Source organism: Chaetura pelagica, unplaced genomic scaffold (genome assembly GCF_000747805.2).
Source record: "Chaetura pelagica isolate M959 unplaced genomic scaffold, ChaPel_1.0 scaffold1037, whole genome shotgun sequence".
Taxonomy (NCBI): domain Eukaryota; kingdom Metazoa; phylum Chordata; class Aves; order Apodiformes; family Apodidae; genus Chaetura; species Chaetura pelagica.
This window is the reverse complement of record NW_009953928.1, coordinates 5732-18120: the sequence shown is the minus strand read 5'-3', so window position 1 is coordinate 18120 and position 12389 is coordinate 5732. Positions and strand designations below refer to the sequence as shown.

The 12389-nt window shown below is 41.4% G+C and overlaps 1 protein-coding gene across 1 annotated transcript in view; it reads right to left on the bottom strand.

Annotated features, from left to right (window-relative positions):
* KBTBD12 (kelch repeat and BTB (POZ) domain containing 12) overlaps nt 1–12389 on the bottom strand; it is a 27114-nt gene that overhangs the window by 10284 nt on the left and 4441 nt on the right. The window contains exons 3-4 of the mRNA XM_010001598.1: nt 11902–12052; nt 2155–2352 (exon numbers count right to left, since the gene is read on the bottom strand). Of these exons, the coding sequence (XP_009999900.1) occupies nt 2155–2352; nt 11902–12052 (349 nt within the window). The remainder of the gene's footprint in view (nt 1–2154; nt 2353–11901; nt 12053–12389) is intronic.

Sequence of the window (12389 nt, the reverse complement as noted above, 5' to 3'; positions counted from 1 at the left end):
TCAGCAGGCAGAAAACCCAGAAACTACAGCTGTGCCTCTAGCTTGTTCCAAAAAGCACCACTTGGTTGAAACTAAATTACAATGTTTTGTAAAATTGGAATATCCTCTTTTGGTTGCATCCCTCACAAAAACCAAAGTGCAATGCCAAGAAACCCAAAAGACTAAAACCAAACAAGCACATTCTAAAATAACCCTATCTACCACTGAAGCAGCAGCACATGCTGTTCTGTGAATATCTTGAAGCTGCTGAGCAGCTGTAATTGTGACAGACCAGTCAAGTCACCCTCTCCAAGTTCCCAAAGGACAGTAATAGCCCTCTCTCATGCCACCCTTTGCCCCCAAAGAGCAGATCAGGCAAGAGCTCTTTCCAGCACACAAAGACAGGGTGAGGGAGAGAGGCCAGCTAGATAACCTCTTCAGGTCCAGCATAGGGACTGCAGCCATCAGCATCTTCCTGATGATGGCAGCTCAAAGTTGTTGTTGTTATGAAGATTTGGAAAGGTCTTTTCCTTTAATAATTTGAAAGTCACATTAAGAAGCCTGTCCTTAAGGCACAACTTCCTCAACTCCTCAAAAATGTGAATACATCTCATTTACAGTTGACAGTGAGAATTTTATTTCAAAGTCTAACAACACAACCACTACTACTAATCATTAACAACACTATTTCTTTGCTGACGTACAAAATGCACCCCTAGGGGTCAGAACTCAGGTTGCACAGATAACACTAAAACTGGCATTTGCTAACTCTTGATTTCTGGTTTTCCCATCTAAGTTACAGGGTTAGTGCAGGAGAGTTCTATACACAATCATATACATTGCAGTAGTACAGTCAGGAGTCAAGACCCCATTGAGCTGGTGTTAGACACACAAACAATGGCTGTCTTGAAATCCACTGGGGGGATTTTCAGCCTCTCCCAGTCCTACCACTCTTCTTATGTGACTCAGTGACAGAATGTGGTGGTATTATACAGAGAGTGTTTTTATTGCTCTGAATCTACCTTATTCAGAAAAACTCATACTAATCTGTTAGTCATCTTGAATGAAATTGCTTCATTTGCCAGTGTGAATGATCAGCCTTTTGATATTTGTACCCACTAACTTTCAAGTTTTCCCTAAAGAAAAAGAGGAATATGCTGGCACAGTGTTTGCTATGGAAACACAGCAATGTGTCATAACCATAATCACTATGAGGTCACAGAAATTCCATCAGAGATGACACAAGAACGTGCCTGTTAGAGAGCTGCCATACAATTGTTTTCAGAAAGCAGCTTCCTCCAACAGCTGCAAGTGGAGGGAGGGGAAGGTGAGTTGTGAACTATCTGATAAAAATCATCACTCTAAAATAACAGCAGCTTTAAGTTTAGAGTTTGTTATACAAGTAAAAGTCAACACAACTGGAGTCAGTCTAATGTGTACCCAGTGGTACCAAGTGGCCATTCCTGGACAGCAGTGAGCCTGACATGACATTTATTAACAGTGGATAATGCATCTGAATTACTACTTTCTCCTAGAAAGGAAACTGGGGGAGCAGCTCTATGTAGCAGGAGAGTTTAAGTGTGCAAGTTTTGAGACACTCTTTGCATTTATAATTAAAAAAAGGTTAGCAGTGCTGGAAATTTAGATAGAGCCAAGCACAGCTGGGAGGAGGAAGACTTAAAAGGAGCAGGGTGGCCATGGGGCTAGGATTATTTGAAATGACCAGATCTGGAATTTTAGTCTCTTTGTACCTCATTAAGTACACAAGCTTTTCAACACTGATTATGAAACACATGAAAGTAAATAAGCAGAGCGAGATAGCTCAGCTAAGGATAGAATGGATAGTGCCTTAATCTTCAACAAATATGTCCAATTTCTTTAATATCCATAGCACACTAAGTTCATTATCTTAGCAGCTCTGGATGTAGATTTTGACAGGTTTAGCACAGATCAGAAATAACCTTAATTTTTCATGTTTTGTTATGAAAAAAAGCAAAGGACAAGCAGAATGCAATTCATATTGACATTAGGGGCTGGCAGACCAAAGGGCTGAATCAGCTCTGGGGTTCCAGGGCATGCCAGGGCCACCTGATTGGGTTGGTTGGTAACCAGGTCAGGCTCAGTACAGTGAAACTGATTTCAATTATGCAAAGAACGTCGGACTGATCTTAGTACCTGCTCCACGAAATCCTCCACAGAGGTACAGCTTCCCTTCCACGGAGCCTGCGCTGGTAGAGTTTGTCCGTAAGGAGAGGAGAGGAGAAGGCATAGGAGGTCCATCCCTCCAGAAGTCTCCATCAGGGTTATAAATCTCCACTGCATCAAGACATTTCCGTGTCTGTCCCCTGTCACGACCCAGGCACCCAATTCCTCCTGCAAAAGATATGCAGGTCAAATGGAGCAGTCCCAGGTTCTGAAAAGGACATTGCTGGCTGCATGATTTCTTGTTTCCATCTCCTCATGTTTCTTTTTGTTGTGTTTGTTTTTTTCTTTTTGCAGCTCCAGAAATTTTAGAAAGAAAACTCAAAGCAGAGGCTACTACACATTATCTACAGACAAAGGAAGATCCTTTCTTGAGTCTTTTACCAAAGGAAAAACAAGGAGCATGTCTTCAAAACACAAAGGTACTTTGCCTCCTTTTCTGCCTATTTAGTAGAAATTGTCATGGTTGCTTGTTCTGTGTGCTGGACAAATTGCTTTATCATTGAGTTGCAGTGGATGAAAAGTTATTCTCCAATTACTGTTAGTGGATTTGACCCTCACACTTGTTTAACAACAATAATTTGGATTTGTTGGTTGGTCGTGTTCAATAAAAAAGATGACACCCTTTTCTTAAGGCAAATCAGCTTCCAGAAACCAACCCATCCAAACTCAGGAGTGCCCAGCTGATTATTTGGGACAAGCCCTACTGCTGAAGGGCCAACTAGGGTGCTTAAAGTGGGTGTGCAGGATTCAAAGAGATCCCAGATTTCATCTGCTGGGGCACAGTGCAGCAGGCTGCAGACATACCTGCAATCTCAGCACATGCTGCAGATGCTGTACACCAAAATCACATTGTAAACACTGTCTTTCCAAATCTTTTCCAGTGATCAAATCCAGATTTTGAATTCACAGCCTTTAGTTCTCAAGAATTATTATGCTGACGTACCCTCGCAGGTTTTCCATCTGTGCCAATGGGCACAATACCCTGTAATGAGCACTGATGGTGCACTGAAGCAGTTCTTTTGTGCATGTGTGTGTGTGACCACTTTTAAATCTAAATTAACTACAATATGCAAGCAATTTCCACAGGAAGGCTGCCTTCCAGATACACGTGTAGGACTGCTCAATTGTGCAAATCCAAAATGCATTGTGTGACATGTAATTATGCCCTTGCATATGCCAAGGGAAAGGAAAACCTGCACGAGGTTCATGAGGCTGCTTTTAAAATATATTGTCTCCCGTGCAGTTAAGCTGGTCTGTCAGAGAAATGAGTCCCTAATGCTCCAATTTTTATCTTTGCATGGTTTTCCATCCACCTCTTAATGTGGATTGTGTTATTTTTTTCAACCTTTCCAAACACTCTCCAAAGGTATTTGCAAGAAGAGGCAACATGTAAATGGGGACTGTAATGCTTCAAATTTGCTACCACTGGATTCCTGATCTGTATTTTAGAGTCAGTTAAGGACAAGTTATGCCTGCAACAAAGCTGCAAAATTAGAACAGAATTCAGCATCCATAATCATCAGCAGAAATTTTTCCTCCACCTGAGCTTAGCATTTGATTCAGTTCAATGTTGGAGTTTGAAAACCTGCACTGGCTTTGGTTTTCAGCTCCTTTTCCATACACAGCAAACCTTAACTTGCCCTAGTACTTACCAACAAGATCCTAGCAGTTTGTATTAGGCTCCCTTCAGCGTGTGCTTAAGCAAGGCTCACATCCAAATGTTTTTATTAGTAGCTTAACACCCCCAATGAAGCAGCATTTGCTCTGATGGGCTCCTCCTCTGAGGCTTGATTCACCTACGAGAGCTGAGGTAGGAAAGAATTGTGGTCTTGGAATTTTGCCAATCATTTCCATGCCAAAAAGGGAATTGTATGCATCATCATGCTGAGCCTTTCTCACAATGGAGCCTTACTGAGCTATTCCTTAAGCTTATTTGGAAATAAGAATTAATTTCAGAATTCATAAATGTACTTATTATATTGTTCTTTAAGCCAGGAGTATTATCCTCTTCTATCCTTCTCCTTAATTGCTTATAAGGGAGGTGCCACTCTAAGGACAGGACAATACCCCTATGTTTATTAATAAATGTTTAAGGGATAAAATTTTGTATAACTGATAAGGCTATTTAATCTGCAGTTTATCACTTAATTTTTCTGATTCTATAGCAGCCTAAGGCAGAATCACAGAGTACAGCATGCAAGACAATTTTCCACCAGGGTAGGTACAGTCTACAAAGTGCACTGCAACATAGAAAGAGATGCTCAAGGCAGTTTTAACAGGGAACCAATAATATTAAAGCTCCCCACAGAATAATTTCATCTGCACAAAAGACAGCTTTGTGGTGCCCAAGACAGACTACTGCTGATTATTGAGCTCACTTTTTTTAAAACAAGCCCAGGTGTTACTACACACCACTAAAGAACATGCCCTGGCCTGACAGAAAACCCTTCATGCGAGGAATGAAAGAGCATCTTGTTCAACCAGAGGAATGAATGGTACCAGTCAGGGGATCATGCAGCATGTCAAACAACAATAGCTTTGCCAATGGCTTCAGTATTTCAAGAGGGGCAGTGCACTAAATGCCCCCAGAACTCTTCTAGAAGCATACTTGCTGTTTATTTCTTAACTGCATTTTTATTTTAATTTTCTACATTGAATAACTGTAGGGCATGGTCACTGCAGAGAGAACAGAGATAATCAGGTACAAAACTGGTATCACACAGTCAGAGACTTCTGGCAAAAAACACAAGTGTTACCAGTTAATGAAGACATTCAGCTGCCAGTCCAGGGGACCAGCCTCCATATATCTTCCTGTCTAGTTATTACAAAAGTAGAATTTTATGACCTACTGGAGCATCTTTTCAAACTTTTAAGAGCGATCAGCATTTATGAAACCTTCACAGATAGTTTAAGCAACTTAAATTTAACCTCCTGTAATCCTGTCTTTATCAGAAACAGTCCTGAAGGTACAACATGTCTCCATTTTATTTATGCCCTCCACAGCCATTTCAGATCAATCCAATTTCATGTTCAATTTACAACAAGGGTGAAGCTGCATTCTTAGCAAATAGAAAGCAAGAAGGAAAAAAAAAATCAATGGGGAGTAAAATTTAATTTTCAAGCTTAGAAAGAATTCTGAAAACCAAGAAATGGACAATTCCAGTCTTCTCTTCTAAAGCAATGCTAACACTGAAATATTGCTAAAAAAAGGAATCTAAGGATATTAGATTCTGCCAGCACTGCTTTGCCATCTTCCCAGATGTGGTAGCTGAGAAACACTCCTGAATACTCTGAATGCACAAATCAGAAGAAAAATATTTTCAAACTTAAATCAATGCAACCAAGGGGAGGCATCTCATTTTAACCAGGCTATCCATTATCTACAATGTATATACCACGCAAGACAGGCAGGAAAAAAGAGGCTTTCTGTGTTAGACAATTCAGGCGGCTTTGTGCTCTGTCACTCACAACTCCAGATCACCCCTGTCCCCCTGCCTTCTTCATTCAGATTTATGGAACCATTAGGAGTGCAAGTGGAGACATATGGAATTGCAGTTAAGACCATGAAGATTGTCTTTATTTAATGTTCTCTGGGTAGAGCAGCTGAACAACTGAGTTCATGCTCTGCTCCTACAGGAGCCACTATATGAAATGGGGATAACCTTTAAGGGTCCATGGCACAGTGCAGGAAGGAGAGCAGAGGGCTGCAGGTCATTTAGGGGAGACTCTTGTGCCAAGGGACCCACCAGCAGCACATACATCTGTACCTGCAACTCTACCTCACACCACCCAGAGCTACAGATGAGATCATTAAAACACACCTGCTGTGGTCACAGCCTTTCAGGAGTCCCAGGAGGTGGGCAGAGAGCAGAAATTGCTATTTCCATGCCTGGCCTGGAATGGATGCTGGGAGAAGTCCTTCATTAAGTCTCACTCACCTATCTTGTCAGGAACAGAGGGGGTGAATGCAAAACCACCTGGCTTAGTTGCTCTGCAGAAAGCCCAATTATATGTCCTTAGTGCAGAGGGAGACTGATTTCTCACTGGGAGTTTTGAACATTTCTGTCATTTTCACATTCATCACACAAGAGGATTTAATTGCAGAAGTCAGTCTTCCCCTCCTCTGTCCCTTACAAATACAATCTTTCATCACATTAGCCTTTTTACATTATGAGCTTTCCCTAGGAGATATTCCAGATGCCACTGCAGGACTGAAAAAGCCAGTGAAGCCACCTTTGTGTTCCCAAACTCATTAATGCTTGAGAGCTTTCCATATCATGCTTGGATAGTTCTGCAATCAAACATACTTTCAAGGGCACTCTGTAAGCAGTGGTTCTAATGGACTTTAAATTTAAAATGAAGCTCCATTAGTAAAATAATTATATAAGTAAAATACATGATCTTTATTAAGAAATCAGGATAGAGAAGACAAGCCTTTGATACAAGAAGGCAAAGCGGGGTAGGTGATGTGATGAGCACATCTTCAGAATTTCAATGAGGTACAGCTCTGTGCCTTGCTGTACCCACATGCTGCTTGTAGCTGGCTGAAAGCAAAACATATTGCTTTGGCTGAGGTTGACTGCCTCCCCCCTACCCCACATTCATAGAATCACAGAATCATTTTGGTTGGAAAAGACCTTTAAGATCATCAAGCCCAACTGTTAACCCAGCACTGCCAAATCCCCACTAACCAATGTCTCTCAGCACCACATCTACACGTCCCTTAAATCCCTTTTAAATCCCTTCAGGGATGGTGACTCCACCATTTCCCTGGGCAGCCTGTTCCAGTGCCTGACAACAGTTTCAGGGAAGAAACTTCTCCTAAAATTCAATCTAAACCTCCCCTGGCACAACTTGAGGCCATTTCCTCTTGTTCCATCACTTGTTACTTGGGAGAAGAGACCAACAACCATCTCATCACAACCTCCTTCAGGTAACTCCAGAGAGTAAGAAAGTCTCCCCTCAGCCTCCTTTCTCCAGGCTAAATAACCCCCATTCCCTCAGCTGCTCCTCATAAGACTTGTGCTCTAGAAATGTCTGTAACAGTGGTGAAGTGGTAAAAAGTCACTGGTAAAAAATCAGTGTCTTAGAGAAATCTCAGTGAGACTGACATGTTGTTGAGTTTCAAGAGATAGGGATCACTCCTACCTACATGTACCCACTGACATAATCCATGTCACTGGTACTTGTAAAAGCAGGCACTGATGCAATTGCAGCTTCACATTTCATCCACACCAAGGTCTTACACAGCTCAATCTATCAGGGAGCTGAGTCTAACACAGACAACTCTTCCCCCCCAGGATAGCCACTCAGATCCAAGTCCAGATTGCTCATTGCACAGGCAGGATGACTGACCAAAACGGCACCTACAACATGGTTGGCGGTCCAGACAGGACTGAGTTTATGTATCCCATTGAGAGGGGCAGGATGACAGTGACATTTGAGTATCACATCATACCATTTAATTTATTTCCTCCACTAATAGGTAGCTGAAATGAACTACAGTCTCTCAAGCCAGTGCAGTATATCAAGGAGCAACAAGAGCAGGGCTGCTCCCAAAGGGAAGGAGACCCATGTAACAAGCTCACCATCAGGGCACAGCTCCACAGAACCAGAGGCAGGCAATTGCAGAAGGTCCTATCAGCAGTGGTTAGGCAAAGGCAATCAGACAAGAAAAGGCTGCTTTTACCCCAGGCCTGTGCTTAAATGATGTTCCTGGACCTATGAGCAGAGGGTGTGGGTGGAGACCCCAGGTGATGCTGGTCAGGATGATCAAGACCTATTAGTGCCCTCGGGGCATTGACACCATAATTTTGTATCATATAATTAAGTCCTCAGATCACAATACTGAGCAATATTTATTCTTACTAGCACCTCCTTGAATTTTTATCAAAGGAATTTAGGAAATAGATGGAGTAAATCTCCAACAAGCAAGTGAAATCCAAGCTTTGCCTCCTGTAAAATAATTCACTCTTAAATTGATCTCTGGAATGCACAATGGATTTAATAGCCTCAATCTCTTATGTAACATTTCCCTTCATTACTCTTTAACAGCACTTGGGCTGAGAGTGGCAGCACTTAGGCTGCTCTCACCCTGCAGGGCAGGGCTGCATAGCTGGTTTCTCAGAGAAATGAGGGAGCAATAAAGCTCACCCTGGCAGGCACGTCCAGAGGTAAAACCGAGAAGCACTGTCATCCTTTACTAACACAGAGCAAAGCAGATGAGGTAATGCAGCTTATAGGAGACACGAGGGCAAAAGAGTGATTAGAAGCAGGGCTGAAAAAACAGGTGATTGTCTTCCTAAATATGGTGGGTGCTTCAGTTCAAGCTCCTTCTTTTCTCCTGCAATGCCTTTTTCTTATTTCTTTGGTTATCCTGAAGTGAGTAGAAAGCATTTCTGATCTCACCTATCAGTCCACATGTTTGCCTTTTTTGTTCCTCCCTATGGGGGAACTGTGGAGGCTGTTGCAAAGGTATAACAGGGCAGAATCAGGCCAATAAGCTGCACCTTGCCAGAAGTCCAAAGCATATTTATAAATAGACATGTTTATTTTAGAAGGTGTTATTCAAATGCACATTTAATACTCAAGTATGAAAGCTAGAAAGTCTCCTTTCAGCCCATCCTACATATTCTTTCCCCTGATGTACATACTTAAATAAGCATTTTATCACTGAAACATTCAGTATTCAATTGACCCTCAGTTAAATGCTTAAAAATTTAAAATAAGATCTCAGCAAGAACTCAGGGGACAAAAAAAGCCAATTTGTAAGAGGTGAGATGCCAGGCTAAGGAGGATAAACAAAAAATCTTTGCTTCCTTAATCTTTCCTAATAGGTTTTCTCATTTCAGTCCTTCTATATGTTCTTATTTATAAAGCAGGAATTATATAACATAAAAGCAACACATGGTTAAAGCTGTCATGGTGATACAACATTTTTACCAGTGACCTGTATTTCAGAGACAGTAGTTCTACTGAATGTGTTTTAACATAAGCTAATGAATAGGCATTCAAATTGATTCATTTGGGTAAATTTTCCTAATTTGTACATTGGCTGCAATAAGTTTTCAGAGACTTATCTGGAAGGGATATTTTTTTAAGCAAGAGATTAAAATGCATAACCTTAAATAAAGCCCTCCCATCTGGTTTTCTTCCAAAAGTGTCTCAATTGCCTCTGTCATTAAGAACACAATACTGCTCTTTCTTGGGCTTTCCAACGAATATAGTTATGTTCCTGGGAAAATATGGAGAGAAAGAGCTAAGACCAGTTAAATGGGATGAATAGGAGAAAGGATTTTGAGCCTTAGGAAATGCTGTTCATTTACTTATGAGGATTATGTACACTATATAAATAGCATAACATTCTCTAGGAACATTACACAGCAAACAATTATATTGCAGGACTGCTGATCAAGACACATGGTACAGGTTCCTGAATAATGTTATTACTCAGACCAAAACCTCTAAACTATTTCTTATTTTCCTTCCATCTCTGTGACTCTAGAATAAATTCATTTAAGTCATTAAGATTTTACACACTGGAGCTCACAGTTAGGCTAGGAAGAGGGTTTGGAAAGTGACTATGAACTCTCTGTTCTGTTCTGATAGGACTTTGCAGAAATTAACACTTCAAAGGCATCAGATTCTGATCTGAGTTAGACCACAATGAATCTGACACAACTCAATTGAGATCAGCAGACTACTGTCTACAGATATACACCTACATGGATGAGAGCAAAGATTGTACTTGTATATCAAAGAATCTGCTACTGCTGCTACTCAAAGATAGTGCTCCATCTATGTTTGTTGTGGGTTTTTTATGATAGAATTCGTACATTGGAGACACTAGAGAGGATCAACTTCCTCTGCAGTGATTTATTTATGCTCTAGAGTCCCATCTAATCCTAAATGTATTGGCACCTGTATGAGCTGTACCGGAGGACAGAGATCTTGCTTGAAAGAGCTGATGAATTTAGTTCATGTAAGGACTTTGTTTTCAAGAGTTGCTTGAAAGAAGTTTCATCTCTCTGCAACACTATGTACATAGCTAAAGCAATATATGTCTTTATTTAATGTTTTTAATTCTGGGAAACAGGGCTTGGTCCTCTTGGCACACAGAAGATGTGCTGCATTTGCCTGTTTCCACCTTGGCTCCCTCCCTCTCCTTCCTCTGTCCCCAGTAGCCCCCAGTGGATCTCCTTAAATGGGTGCAGACTTCAGGGAGCCCATGGAGACACTGCACCACATAGGGAAAACATATGATATGAAAAGCGGGTGATGTTTGTGGGAATCCAAGCACTGCCATCAAGCAAGCTTCTGAATTGCTCCTTCACCAAGTGTCCTGTGACTCGGGCTCCAAGGGAACCTGCTAGATGTTCATGTTCTGTGCACACACACTTACAGTCCTCCATTGGGAATTCCCCATTTGGAGGGAGAATGGGTATCAATGGCAATGGTAGAGACTCCACAAAAGTAGCAATCCACTCATCTGTAGCACAAAAGCCTAGTCATTATGCTTAAACACTGATGCCTCTGAAACCACTACATGAGGACAACCTATGAGCTCTCATCCACTTCAGAATGTCTGTGACTCCCACAGTGCCTGGCATTCCTTCTGAAATTAGATGATGTCTGAGGGATCTGCAGCTTTGAACAGTCTGCAGAGGTTTCACCATCCTGACAGTTGCTATTCTTTGGTCTGTCACTATCAACCTCTATTCTTTCCATTCCCATTCTCTCCTGAATGTCATCTGCATGATCAAGTACCACATCAGGCAGATTAGGAGCACCTTCAGTGCCTTCCTGTCAATGCCATGAATCCCTCTCTCACCCTGTTCGTAACAATTGTTTCTGAAGGAAAACTCTTCCAACCTCACAGCCAAGCAGCCTGAGAACTCAAAAGGTAACAAGAACTTGTCACCATGAATAAACCGTGGAATGTAGTTTATCTGTGTGAGGCTTTAATTACAGTTGGTGAGTGTGAGTTTACAGCTGGAGATGAGGCCATGTGTGATATCAGCAGAGGAAGATGCCAATATCAGTGACTGTATCACTGTTTCCAAACATAAATTGTCTGGAAACTGATTCATTTTGAGAGTTCTTGGAAAATGCCTTGATCACCTCTATAGAGCTTTCAGACCACGACAGTTAACATTTGCCAACCACATTGTCTTCTCAATTTTAACAGATAAACCTTCATTCCCACCCATACAGTATAAAGTGGATTGAAACCAGCATATTCAAGGGTAGAATTTGCTGGCAAATAATTTTAGCCTCAGTGTCTTTTCATTAAAAAATTAGTTCTAATGTTATTTGATTTCCCTGTGCTGTTCCTTCATGACACTGTGTGTGTTCCTTAGCTTTTCACTGCTCACCTGGGAAAAGGTGCTAAGGAGGCTTCTCTACCCACCTTTAAAAAATGCGTTATTATTTATAGCACACACTGATTCTCCAAAGAAAAGTAGTTTAAAAAGCGAAGTATCTTTATTATATTAATCCAGAATACTAAACATCCACTTAATTTAATCTATATAAATTAAGGAAGTAATAAATGGTGTGGGGAAAAAAATAACTCCAGAAAAAATACTGTCCATTCAGTCCAACATACTTTGTCCTACAGCTCATAGCAAAGGGTGAGATATTTCACTTTGCAGCAGCAAATTGCTGGAAAGAAGAAAAAGTCGTGGTGCTATCTGTTAAAAATCTGTTTCCTCTTACCCAAGACATAAATCTCACTGCTGACCACGGCTGTGCTGAAGCGGTACTTGGAGTACTTCATTGGTGCCCCTTCTGTCCATTTGTCTTGGCCCGGGTCGTACCGAAACGTTCTGTTACTTAATCGATCGGGCTCATCGTCGGGCAGATCCATCTGCATGAAATATGACAGCCAGATGATAATCCAACATTTGGAGCCCTCTGCACACGCCCGCATGCGATTAATCACTGCAGACAGCTGAGCAGCTAAATAACAGCAACACATCAATTATAGCTGCGAAGTGATTCATGCTCCCTGGGGTCTCACAGCACCCATGGCTTGTGGCCGGGAGCATCTTGTAGAAGGTGAAGGAAGAAGAACCATTTTCTGCAGCAGTAAAGCTGAGGGTTTGGGTAATAACAACAGTATCACGGGCCCAGCTCTGGCAGAACGTGCCCCTTTAACAGGGCTGCTGTAAAGTAATAATAATAATAATAATAATAATAATAGT